The 14,494-nt window shown below is 34.5% G+C and overlaps 1 protein-coding gene across 1 annotated transcript in view; it reads left to right on the forward strand.

Moving 5' to 3' along the window:
* The window catches only part of LOC127871782 (putative ATP-dependent RNA helicase DHX57), a 49,779-nt gene extending 43,969 nt beyond the window's left edge, over positions 1-5,810 (forward strand). Inside the window, 4 exon segments of the mRNA XM_052414979.1 lie at positions 3,012-3,073; positions 3,413-3,502; positions 3,975-4,118; positions 4,474-5,810. Of these exon segments, the coding sequence (XP_052270939.1) occupies positions 3,012-3,073; positions 3,413-3,502; positions 3,975-4,118; positions 4,474-4,617 (440 nt within the window). The 3' untranslated portion in view covers positions 4,618-5,810.
* Positions 5,811-14,494: the final 8,684 nt, after the last annotated feature.

A 14,494-nucleotide genomic window follows, 5' to 3' on the forward strand; every position in this document is an offset into this window, starting at 1 on the left:
TTTAATAGTTTACCAGTCGTGAAATATTAAGCATGACTTTGAAATAGTGTTTACAAAAAGTCGTGTCGCGCTCGACACCATTCGTACTTGTGAGAAAAATGTAATAATCAGATGATGTCGATTTGTCAGACCTGATGTGACAGACTTAAATCATTGAATATATAAAAAGAACATGTCATGCGAACCTGTTTGTTAAAATATCTGTTAAATGCCTATTTTTTTGGTGAAAACATGCATCACTTACATAAATATCGATGCACCGCGCAACACTGATTATAAACACCGTATTTATATTCCGTGTCACTGAAATTCGTGGCACCGCTAACTTCTGCACAAGGTTATTAATGATAAGCTAGAACGAGCCATCGTGAGCTGAATTTATTAATTTTTTTACGATAATCTTCCATTTATAAAAGTAACATGTCCCATAATATATATTATTGATCTTGAAAATGATGGCATGCTTGCACCAAAAAAGGGTTCACCGTGATTGTCTTGCTTTCCAGTACGTGGAGGGCACATGTTTAAGTCTCTTGTTACAGTTTATCTATATTGTTGTGGTAAAATACAATCATTATTGATAATTATTATTTATTGATTTCAGATTCATAATCAGTAAAAAAAGATGTCAAGCTACGATTATGGATGGTATAAGCAAATGTTGGTGTAAAACTAACCGAAGGAAATAATAAATTTAGTTATGTATAGATTGTACAAAGTGATGTTGCATTGGTTATATTTACTGAAATATGAATTTCATGTTTGTGGGAAAAACCAAAGATATATACCAAAGATGCTGTCGACTACTTATATCAGAAACAAAGGGGTTACAATTATAATCCAAAAACTTGTTCGAGACTGGCCATAGAAGCTTGTAAGTGCATGTCTCCATAGATAACACATTACAGCGCTGTCCGTTTTAACGAGCTGTAAAGGGTTCGAATCATATATACCGGTAGTTATTTCCGTCAAGTATTAAAACAAAATTGAAAACCAAATATTTTCAAAGTACATTGTAATATTCGGCACCCGGAGGAAAAAGTCTCCCCTTTTTTTTTTTTTTGTTTGTTCTAACATAAATTTGAACGTCTCTTCCTTCTGAAAGAAAAAATATCAGAATAAAGCGGTGCCACAAATCATAAATATGCGGTGCTTTTACGGACATTGTTGAGCGGTGTTCATATATCTATAATATCAGTGTCGAGCAGTGCATACTTGCTTACACGTGTAAATGTAAAAATCACAGTTATATTCAATAAAGCATGCCAAAATGTGTTGTAAATTGATTCTTCTACCATAAAATACCGTTAAACAAAAAAATCTTTCATTTGAAATGTTTAAAATCTGCAAAAAATACGATTTTCGCGTCATGAAAGTCACTTCTTTCACGCCATGCTCATATTGTTTTCACTATTTTGAAGTTAATAGCGACTCAATTTTTATGCGGTAAACGGCAATTAGATGTAATGTTTATACTTCGTTCGATGGAATATCTTTTTATTACCAACTTACCTTCTTTTGTCGTTTTTTTCTTTCATTTCTGGACTCGCTAAAAATATTGCGGTCATGTTTTTGATAGAAGTATACGGTGCTCTTGTCAGAAGTATAAAATTTCGACGGTGAGCAGTAGAGTTGTGGTATTCGCCCTATCATCGTGTGTTAACTATTCATAAATGTTAACCCTTTACCAAACGACACATTTTGGACTGCCCCAAATTGAAAGAAATTGCAGACGAGAAATAATATTGTAAAGGACTATTTATAAATTGGCTGGGTGGGGTAGAAATCATTGTACTAAAAGGAGAAATTGTTCATCATAGCAATTTCTCCTTTTTGAAACCGGAAGTCCTGTTTTCAAAACGAAAACAAACTCTTCAGAAGGAGTTATGGTCTATTGGAAGGTCGAGAATGGCATTTGGTACTTAATCATCCCTATCTACAAAGAAATTAAATTTATAAGCATTTTTTGCTGTTAATATGATATCCATCAGTTCAAAAGCAGGATCGAAAACATTTCTGCATGTCCAGTCTAAGACGTTGTTTACATGATTAGTTCCAAGGTCACAACAACAACAACAAACCTACATGCATGCATGGGAATCAAGTCATTTTGCGTCCGTTTGTAGACATTATCTTTACTTTTTGAAGCATGGGAGATGTTTATCAATAAAAAAAATCTATCAAAACATGTAAGCAGATGCACAACTATTTATTTTATTTTTTGGAAATACACCTACAAACACTTTTTGAATTTTGGAAAAAGATTCATGATTGAATGAAGGAACTTTCATTAATCTTGTAGAACATGCGTAGATGTGATCTTCATCATCTTAAAATATGTGAAATAGAAAGAACGACAATATCTTTTGGAGAGATAAATGTACCTACGTTATAAGCAAAGGACCTGTGCGACAATTCCCAGGCTTTTTAGTCTGTTTAGTTAACACCGTAGTAACATTTTCCATATATAAAAATGCTCACCCTTCCAACTTTAAGCACCCAGTGGGACGAGGGATTGAAAGAGAAAGTCACATGCTTGAGTACATTTCAACCTATGCGCATTGCACGCCTTTTTTCGCATAAAAAAAGTGGAGCGATAGAGGGCCATCATGGCCCTCTTGTTATAATTAATAGCGGTTTTCACCCGACCGGTGTGTGACTTACGTATTACGTTCAATACCGTCAAAATCTTGATTATTCTACTTCATAAAAACATAAGTAGTTTATTAACAATTTATATGTACACAATACTATTTCAAAAATAAAAGCAGGACGTCTCTTGGAATGAATATCGTTTACTTGTGTTTTTATTATATTATCAAGTACTTAGGGAATATACAATTTTTGATATTTGACCTCTTAGATTTTATCCGGATTTAACTTAAAACGCTTAAATCTGTCGCAAGGTAAAACATTAAGTCGTTGTTCATTGAAGCGGACGAGAATTAAAACGTATTATTCCATTCAATCAAATGCTGTATGTTATATAATTTGTTTGATTTCATTCTCAGGTACGGTTGCCATAGCACCTAAAGCTGAAGACATTCGATTTAAAACAAAACCTGATGGCTACGTAAGACTTTCCGGCTTTTCAGTTTAACAATTTATGGGGATAAAAATGCATTCCGATATTCTCATTAATATTCATATTGCTCATAAATGCGTAAGATTTTAATGCACAAGTATCACACAATCTGGTATAATGTTCATGAAATATTACTTTGATTATCGTAGCTTTGTGATGTTAAATGAGCAATTGTATTCAATGTGATATTTAAAAAAATGTACATGTAAACATCTTGGTACATAACTTACGCCTGGTGCTTTAAAAAACTGGTCTAGTAAAATCACAGATAAAAAATTGAAAGAAAAAGTTGTTCTTTTGCACATGCATTTTTATTTCTTGAAACAGGTTAAAATCCATCCGTCGTCTATCAACTTCCAAGTGCGCCATTTTGAGAGCCCTTACTTAGTGTACCATGAGAAAATTAAAACAACAAGGGTAAGTCAGGCTCGGTTATTCCTCACCAGCCAATAAAGTGTTTTTTACTACATTCATTTTATCAGCTGTTAGCATTGTGAATCTGTATATAAATCATTTGATGCCTTCTAAAACTTTATTGGATAAGAGTTCTTGGTTTATGCGCTCGTTTGAAAAAAAATCTTAATCAAGAGAATAAATGTGTCCAAAATATATGGAGTTTCAAATAACAAAAGTCACAAGACCATTGAAACGGACTGTCACGGACAAGGTGAAGAAATCAAAGCTTTAATACTCGTTCAATATGTACATATAAAGGCTTTATTGACGGTCGTATTATTTTCATAATGACACTGAAAATGAAGTTATTTTCCTTAAGAACTGTTCAAACGTTTTTGTTCATGAAAATATTATCTGGTTGCTGAATTTTGAACCGAATTTAGTGTCGAATCATTACAATATAATACCCAGTAGTTGCGTTCCTATGTTTCAGATCTTCATCCGTGACTGCACAATGGTGTCCATGTATCCCCTACTGCTGTTCGGGGGCGGTCAGATAGGTGTGGACCTAGCACGGGGCCAGTTCATACTCTCCGTGGACGACGGCTGGATACGCTTTATGGCGCAGTCACATCAGGTAGGGCCGCGTTGAAACAAGCATAAGTTGTACTGCTGCATACGCCGTGAAAATAAGTGTATGTCATGTGATAAATAAAACAATGTTATGTTGCACTCATCATACTGTTTGAGACGTAATGACGCATGCATATCATGTCTTATAAGAGGGGTAAACGGTTGCCGTATATTACCATACAGAAAAATGTATATGAATGGAGTAAATTAATTGAGTTTAGCACATATGATTTTATATGTTTGCACAATGGTTGACGAGCGACCAGTATCCGATGGTATGGTCTACTCTCGGTCCAATTAGAATCTACCCTAACTTCATCATAGGCTCTATAACGTATGTTTACCTCGTTCTGCTTCAGATCGCGGAGCTAGTTCGCGAGCTGCGTCTGGAGCTAGACCAGCTGCTGTCAGACAAAATCCAGACCCCTCACATGGACCTGTGCACGTGCCCCCGGGGGAGTAGGATCATCGACACCATTGTGAAACTCATCACCACTCAGTGACACTCTACCATTGTGAAGAAACGCCCGTGTTCAGTTGTTGTGTGTGTGTGCAGTGTTGTTTTTTTTTTCATTCAAAATCGGGTCCGGTAATCGGACCTATTCCCAATTGAAAAAAGTATATATTTTTCCCAAATTGGAGCTTTAAATTCCCAATGGAAGGTTTCAAAAAAAAAATAAAAAAAATATATCTCAATATTCTGTTCATCTCCCATCCATATAAGTTTAACCTTAGAAAATATAATACTGGATACACTAATGTATTATCAATTTTCAAGCGTTTTTAGCAAAACAACAACAACATTATTATAAATTTCCCAATTTTAGTCAAAACGCCGCGAATTTTCCCAATCCAAAGAGACCCCGCCCAATTCCCAAAACGGTGAAAAAAACACTGGTGTGTGCGTGTCCGGAATCCAGCGGAAGACATCATCATACAACGCATTAACTCGTTACAACAGTTGTAATGCATCCTTGTGTAAAAGAAAACGTATAGAAAGAACAATTTGCGACTCTTCTGTATTGCGTCATCGGTGAAGATATGATGGTGGGTATACAATTAGTGCTTGCTGTTTCTGCCGCATCCATGTGCCAAATGTATATTTGTATATGAATGATATTGATGCTTGCTTTGTTGACAATTGTTTAAGAGACAGACGGATTACCATACACTGTATTTGAACCGAATACAGAAATGTTATGTGTTGCAAACCTGCGTGTCATACAATGTAAGGGTTATTTTTATTAATGTAGCATAAATGTCGACCTTTATAAAATAATACCTCATCCGAGTCCGAGATTATCACTTGTTTAGTTTAACAAACCATTGGTTATTGTGTACTTTCGATACTACTTTAAAGTGAGAATCTTTTGTCTCTGCTCAGTTAAATGCTTTGCTGTAAATGAGCATAATGATGTGGCATTTACATACATAAAAAGGCATCGTTTGGTCGTATATTTGATCTTACATAAATAATATGGTGGTGTTTAGCTGAAGTAAATGAATTTGTACTGTGTATATAAATGAATGCTAACTTAAGAATAATAGCCGTTTTTAATACGAACATTATTTATTTGTATTTTCATGTGCTCTGTTAAGTTATTTTCATTATTTTGCGGCTTGTGAATATTATACGTTTCTGTAGTCGTACTGTGATAGATGACTTCCAACTACGATAATAAAGTAGCTGAACATATCACCGTGTTTTGCATGACCAACATACATCAACATAATGTTGCCCGTAGGTTAGATTAAAAACTTTCTCACAAACTGCGCACCTAAATATCTTAAAACTAAATAAACATATTTTCATGTTTATTTTGCACCCGCAGCAACAATTTTGCTGCGCACCTATTAATTAAACGATTTAGTTTAATTAAGCCTACGTATTTTACGGCATAGATTGTTATAATGATTTGCGTTATTAGATTGGTTTATGGTAAAAAAAATTCAGCGTTCGCCTGTCTTGTCGTGTCGGCCAAAGACACAAATGAAAATGTTAATTTTCCCCGGGGTAATGAGTCATTGTGAAATTTCGCCGGTATGCGCACGTTTGTTAAAAATCTGCAATAAACTTGTTGGTATTGATTAAGTTAAAATATCAAACATTAACATGCAAATGAGTGTCTCCGTTGAATTGGACAGAAAAAAATGTCGAGTATAATATAAATTGTAGGAGCCTCCTAATTTCTAGTTCAAACTGTTGATGACAAGTCCAAGGTGTATATTATGCCCCAAAAACATAAATTTAACGGATGGACGAACAGGCATTTTACTTGACTTGCACAATGAACATCGTCAACATCACATGTGGTTAGTATTGATATATGTCAACATGTATATTCGCAGAAAAACACGTGTCAAAACGTGAATATATACAAAACAAATGCATATTGAAGTACAGAGGATGAATATTGGTAAATTACGTTATACGATTTACACATTTGATCTGATACTCAATGATTCCTTAACAAATACACAAAGTTTTATCAGTTCTGACCTATTGGTTGATTGTAGCAAGTGTACATACTTAAACACAGATGGATTATAGTAATATTTGTGTATGTATTTCTTTCTTATACTAACATATGTTGAACAAATACCTACAAAATGAAATTCGTCATCAATATCCGTGGCATTACAACAAAGACAATATCTTTCTTGTCTAGCACTTGTGTTTCCATTATATCTACCAGTTTGTTTACGAAGAGGGTTAACATATAATCTTAATCGGCATAAATGAAATCTTAAATTTTTCGGAACTAAGTCTAGGCACAGGTGGTAAGCGTGTGGCTATGATATTAATTAGTGAAAACATCAATTTGAATGATAAATAAACATATTATAACGAAAAATCAACTTTTCTGAAAAAAAATCGCTATCAAATATATATATATATATATTGTCATGCCCTAGATTGTTCATAAAAACATGTGTTTATGTACAATGTTCATTTTCACCGTTTATGTTTTGCATCTAAATGACTGTCACTGTTATTTAATGTTTTTATTGGATGCTGTGTGGAAGTTAGAGCTGATAACAGCCAGTGCCTACCTTTTGCGCTTCTTTATTATTTGTAATATCCTTTTTAAATGTCTCATTGTATTAGCGTCTGTTAATATGGCAGCCGTTTTGGATAAACAGGAAGTTGATTTCCTGATGCTGACTTAAGTGCCTTCTGGGTAGTTTACACTGACTAAAGTATTCTTGACAGTTTAGCCATACGATATAATTTGTTAAATACTCATATTCCTTCTTAAAAATTGTTTAAAAAGGTAATAGTCCTCTTTATAAATGATTTATTGATTTAATTGATATGTATTTTGACTACTGTTTCATTGTAATATCGTCAGAAATATCATTTTAAGACGAGTGACATTTACCGTGTCAAGAACGCTCAAATTCTATTGTGCGCTCTTGCGCGCTTTACTGAGCGTTGTTTGTGCGCTTTTTGTGCACATTTCATATGTGCGCTTTTATGTTTATATTGCACAATGCTATGTGTGCGCTTCTGGACAGTATATAAGGCAATGAAATTTGTCATTCGAGGACTCTGAACTTTGTTTTTCTAGGTGTGAGACCTTTTTTTTCTTATATAAGCATTTAAAATACAGTTTTCAATAAGACTTAGCTATTAAAATTAAGACTGAATTTTATAAATTGCATTTATCATCTTTTTAGGACATTATAAAATAGAGGGTGCAAATACTTAACATGAAACATGTATATTGCAGTATTGTAATGATAAATGTCTGAGAATTAATCTGTCTGTTAAGAAATATATATATTGAAAGTTGTTATAAATTTATTCGTTATGAATGAATAAAATTTAGAAATGTTATAAATCTTGGGTTTATATTTTTTTGACAATTTAAAAACAACTGAATAGGAAAAATGTTATTCTTAGTTTACTGTTTATCAGAGTCCATTTTAGTTCTATGTTAAACTTGAACAAAAGCTTTGGAAAAGTTGTAGAAAGTAAAAAATCACAGCTACCGCTCGGCTCGTGACAATATATATATATAACAAGGTATCCAACTCAAAATCACCCGAAAACGGGGTGCATCGCTTTGAACAGCCATAACTTCATCAATTGTGCGGCGATTTTAACGATCTTGGTCTTATTCAACGCAGAAATGAATTTCTTTCTAGAAATGTATATATCTGGTTATATTTTTACAAATGCAGGTCAAATTTTAAGAAATGACACGATACACAACTCGCGTAACCTACTTGACACCGATCAGACAGTATTGATGAATGAAATCTTCAGTTGTAAAGACACACCTTCGCATTGGACCAATGAAATCACTCGTGTGTTTAAAATGTCGGTTAGTTGAAATGTATGTAAACAAAGGTTTCAAACGGCGCTGGACAATTAGTTTTGATGCATAATGCAACGCCAAGCACGGTAAGAATGTTTTTTTTATACGTTTTATTGAATTATGGTATCGAGGTCCGTGAACTTTGCAGGGAAAAAGCCCTTTACTCCGTGAAGATTTCATTCATTTATCCTGTCTGATCGATGTTAAGTAAGTCACTCGAGTTGTGTATCGTGTTATTTCTTAAAAGTTGATCCAGCATTTGTAAAAATATTGCAAGACATGTACATTTCCAGAAAGAAAATGTATTTCTGCGTTGAATAAGACCGAGATCGTGAAAATCGCTGCAAAATTGATGAAGTTATGTCTGTTCAAAGCGATGCACCCCGTTTTCGGGTGATTTTGAGTTGGATACCTTGTTATATATATATTTGATAGTGAAATATTTTTTTTCAGAAAATTTTATTTTTTGTTATAATATGATTATTTATCATTCAAAATTATAATTTCACTAATTAATATCATAGCCCCACGCTAACCACTTGTGAGTCTAGGTAATTCTCATATTCAAGATTTGACTTCAACGTTCTATAAAATTATAACATTTAACTATCGTCTAATGTGCGGTACCAATTTTGTTTATATGCATATATTATGCCGGATTTTAGAATCTGTTTAAATTGTTTTACATTAATATCATGAACGCTGTTAAAGACATAACTGAACCCGTAATCATCCAATAATTCCTTGATGTTATAAATCCAATTTCGGCAGCCTCTGGCGTAATCTGATACTGCAATGTTATGTACAGTTTTAAGAATTATGTTATCAGAGGCTGCTATTTTAAACCAATATTGTACGATTCGTATGTATCTGTATAAAGAGAGGATATCTTCCTCACTCACCATAAGCACATGCATTAGACGTATTAGTTTCAACTCTTTAAAGCTTCTTACAGAATTTGAGATGTATACTATCTAATTTATTAGATTTCGTGAAACTCCAAACTTCTGCTGAATAACCTAAAATAAACCCAACGAATGCATCAAATGTTGACAAACAAATTTGGGCTTTACATCAAAATCTTGACATTTACAAGACAAAGTATTCAATGCTTTGAGAGCTTTGCCAATTTAATGTCTTGATTCAACTTAAAACTAGCGGTGCAATTAAATACAACACCTAAATAATTAAAGTCATTTACAGGCTCTATAGCATGGAAATTGTATATCCACCTTTCACTTGGCAATAATCCGCCTCTTAAAAAAAAACATTATCTTTGTCTTATAAGTATTAACTTTCAGTCCCAATGTATTAAAAAATGATATAAATTGACCAAATGGTCCTGGACTTCTTCTGGTCATGTACCAACAATGGCCGTGTCGTCTGCAAACAGTAATAAACTTAAAACAATGTCATCCAGTTGCAAACCTGAATCAATATCATTTTGCAAAAACAACTCGAGATCTTCTACAAAGATAGAAAATAACAAATGGGACATAACTTCCACTTGACGTAAGCCAACAGCGAGGCTAAAGTAATCTGAAAATGAAGATAATGATTTTACACATGACTTAACTTTTTAATACAGATCACGCACGATTCTTAATATTTTGCCTGGAATTCCACATTTTAACATTTTCAAACATAAAGCATTTCTATAAATAGTATCAAAACATTTCATCATATCGACAAAAATTACATACAAACGTTTGTTTTCAAATAAACATTGATTTATTCAATAATATAAAATAAATATTGCGTCAGTAGTTGATCGGTCTTTTTGAAATCTTAATTTATAGGCGTCCGAAATGATGTTATATTAACATAAGTGCGAAAATGAAGAAACTTTCTGAACCTTAACAACTTTTCTGGGATTTTATTGACTTTTTATATTAAAATACAAAACTTTTACCACCCATTTCTTATTTTACTTTCATTAGGGAGTTATGGATTTTACTTTAAAAAACTTAAACTTCTCATGGATTGTATAATACCATTACCTATGATATTTTGCACTAACACAAATTTGAGATATTTCGTAACATAAGTATAGGTGTTCCCACCCCCCCTAAATTACAGCCTCCCACAGGCTGTGTCCAAATAGCAAAATGTAAAAAGGTTGTTTCCCGGTTGCAAAATGTAACATTTTTTTCCAAAAGATCTGGCCAAAATTTCCAAAAAAATATGAATTGCTTAATTGAGTTTATCAAAAAGCAGTTTAATTCCCAAACACTTTATAATATTAATTTTAGAAAGCTCAAACATGCACTTATCTACAATTGGTATACTGTTACTTATGTTTAAATTTTCCAAATTTCATGGTTATCGCAATTTTTCCCCAATCAAAAAGGCGCAGGCTGTAAAGTATAAGTTAACGTGAAGAAAAATCACTGCTTATGCTTGATGCTATTTCTATTATCATAATTATTATTATAACTATAATTGTTATTATTTTTTATCATGATCAATTGTTTTTACATTGATTATTTTCAATATTGAGACAAGTTTGATTGGCAGTTTGTATGGAACGCCTCGACTGTCTCCTGTTGACTATTGATATATAGGAGGTTTCATTGAAATAATGTGGGTTTAAATCATATGATATGTGTTTATAATAGTATGTTGTGTGCTTGCCATAGTATGCTGTGTGTTTGTAATGGTATGATGTGTGTTCGTGATGGTATGCTGAATGTTTGTGGTGATATGCTCTGTGTTTGTGATGATATGCTGTGTGTTTGTCATAGTCTGCTGTGTGTCTTTCATGGTATGTTGTGTGTTTGTCATGGCATGCTGTGTGTTTGACATGGTATGTTGTGTGTTTGTGATGGTACGCTGTGTGTTTGCGATGGTTTGCTGTGAGTTTTATTGAAATAATGTGGGTTTAAATCATATGATATGTGCTTATAATGGTATGCTGTGTGCTTGCCATAGTATGATGTGTGTTTGTGATTTTATGCTGTGTGTTTGTGATGGTATGCTGTGTTTAGTCATGGTACGCTATGTGTTTATGATGGTATGCTGTGTTTTCGTCATGGTATGCTGTGTGTTGATCATGGTATGCTGTGTATTGGTTGTATTATCCTGCGGGTTTATCTAACATGATGTCCTTTTCATTCGATATCATGTAAGTTGGCGTTATTTTTATTCGGTACACTCGGTTCTTGTCAAGAACTAATAGTTACATCATACTTATGTCCGTCGGTCCGTACGTCCGTATCTCCGTCTGTCCGTGCGTCTGTCTCTTTTTCTGTGTTTCTTTCTGTGTGTCAATCTTTCTGTCTATCTGTGTGTGTGTCTGTCTGTCTGTTGTCTGTCTGTCGGTGCGGCTGTCTTTCTCTCAATTCCTCCGTCCGTTCGTTTTACCGTCCATCCGTCCGTGTGTCCTTATTTCCATTGTCCGTCTGTCCGTGAGTCTTTACTGTTTGTCTGTCAGTCTGTTTTGTTGCATATCTCTCTGTCCGTCCGTCCGTATGCTCATTTGTTCGTGTGTCCGTCCGTGTGTCCTTACTTCCGACTGTCCGTGCATCTTTCTTTCCGTCTGCATGCCTGTCGGTTCATCCCTGCGTCCGTATATCCGTCTGTCTGTCTAAACGTCTGTCGGATACACGGACATACGGACGGACAAACGCACTAAATACGGAAATAAGGACCCACGGACTGAAGAAGGGGAGGACGGAGGGACGGGCGGACGGACAGACATACATTCATACAGACAGAGAGACGGACGGACGGACGGACGGACGGACAGACACACAAACAGATATACAGAAAAACAGACAGACAAACAGACAGACGCACGGACGGACGGAAATACGAACTTACGGACCGACTGACATACGTATGACAAGAACCGAGTTTTCCGAATGAAAATAACGCCAACTTAAATCATAGCAAATGAAAAGGACATCATGTTAGATAAACCCGCAGGATAGTACAACAAACACACAGCATAGCATAATAAACACACAGCATACCGTGACAAAGACACAGGGCATACCATGACGAAACACATCATACCATGACAAACACACATCATACCATGACAAACAACTAGCATACCATGACATAACACAGCATACCATGACAAACACACAGCATACCATCACATACGTACAGCATACCATCACAAACACACACAAAACTATGGCAAGCACACAGCATATTATAATAAGCACATATCATATGCTTTAAACCCACATCATTTCAATGAACCTCAAAGCATACCATCACAAACACACATCGTACCATCACAAACACACAGCATACCATGACAAACACACAGCATGCCATCACAAACACACAACATACCATGACAGACACACAGCAGAATATGGCAAACACACAGCTATCATCACAAACACACAGAATATCATCACAAACACACAGCATCCCATCACAAACATATATCATACCATCAAAGCACACAGCATACTATTATAAACACATATCATATGATTTAAACCCACATCATTTCAATGAAACCTCCGATATATCAATAGTCAACAGGAGACAGACGAGGCGTTCCATAAATTTGTTTGATAGAATTATGTCATGATGATCGGAAATAATATTTTGACAGACAATATGTATGTAAAAGGAATATGGATGTGAATCAAGTACAAATATGTGTAAAATATAAATGTGTCACGTATATTTGATAAAAAATATCATTATATAACCATAAGATGTAGGCTTTGATATATTTCACGTTTTTTCGGCGTAAGCTGTATTAAGCAAGCTTTTCACCTTAGCCTGACCTTTGTTAGCGTCCAATAGAATTCAAATAAAACTTCCCGCAGCCAAGTACAGATGAATACACTTCATTGACTGCATTGGCTGATTTGAGAATACGACCAGAACATTGGAAACATGTCCGCGTCTTTGTAACACTGTTTTACTGCGTGTTCAGCATGAAAGAATTTTATATCTAATGAAAAGGCTTAATAGATAGAACAGTTTTACACTCAATCTCGACATCAATACCGTTTGTGCGTCCACCTTTTATTTTCAGAAGATTTTCAGCGCGATAACGTTTGCACTTAAAGGCTATTTTCTCATATTTATTACTCACTTCCATATTCCTGTCAACATGTTAACATGTTAAAGTATAGAGAGCAGTGGAAGCGAAGACTCACTTTAATGCATTGCATTTCAACTCGCGAGGTATATCGGGTCAATTTGCGGCCACTGTGTGTGAATGTCAGAGTTTACATACAGGTCATCGCTGCGTCTCTACCCTATGTGCTGATCGGAGTTCGCGGCCAGGAAAATAATCGAATAAAGACGCTATAGCATGAACTAGGTGAATTGGAATTTTCTTTAGACCAGACAGATGTTAAATGAAAATATCCAGCGATACCATATGGTATGTCAATAATAGATTCTTAATGTGTTTTACAACAATACCATGATAAATATTATTTTTAATTAATTTAACAAGAATTATGCCATGATATTGACTAATGAATTAAGCATGAGCGCAATGATTCTCGATACTGTTAACAAATTGAATCAAATAGCAACGCCAGACAAACCACTAAAACAGGTTTGTTCGAAGAACGCGCGTATAAATATTTAAAATATGTACGGATACTTCGCGTGTGGCCGGTTGACTCATATGTTTTAATTTCACTTCCATTCTTCTTTTGGTTTTCTGTTTTGTATCTATACGTTTATGACCAGCAATATGTAATAATGTAAAATAAGCCGCGACAACTCCGCGTATCATCCCGTACTGCGTTTGCTGCAGCTAAGAACTGCACAGAAAAAGACATTCGCTATCTTTGATCTCATTCATTGAAGTCTTTACCTTTCATTAACTGCAACCACAATCAACGCCGTATATCGTTTTTTAAAGATATTTCTTGTTTAAATTAAGGAATGTTAAGATTAGTTTTTTTCTCTTTAAAAGTTTGCATTGTGTGTGTGTGAGGTAACCTCAAAAATGATTAAAAAACGTTGTGCACTCATATATTTTGAAGTTAAATTTCTCAGTAACGCCGCTAGCCATTTGCAAACAATGTGAGCCTCGGGGGATATAGAGCATTGAACAAAA

The sequence above is a fragment of the Dreissena polymorpha genome, chromosome 3, assembly GCF_020536995.1.
Source record: "Dreissena polymorpha isolate Duluth1 chromosome 3, UMN_Dpol_1.0, whole genome shotgun sequence".
Lineage (NCBI taxonomy): Eukaryota > Metazoa > Mollusca > Bivalvia > Myida > Dreissenidae > Dreissena > Dreissena polymorpha.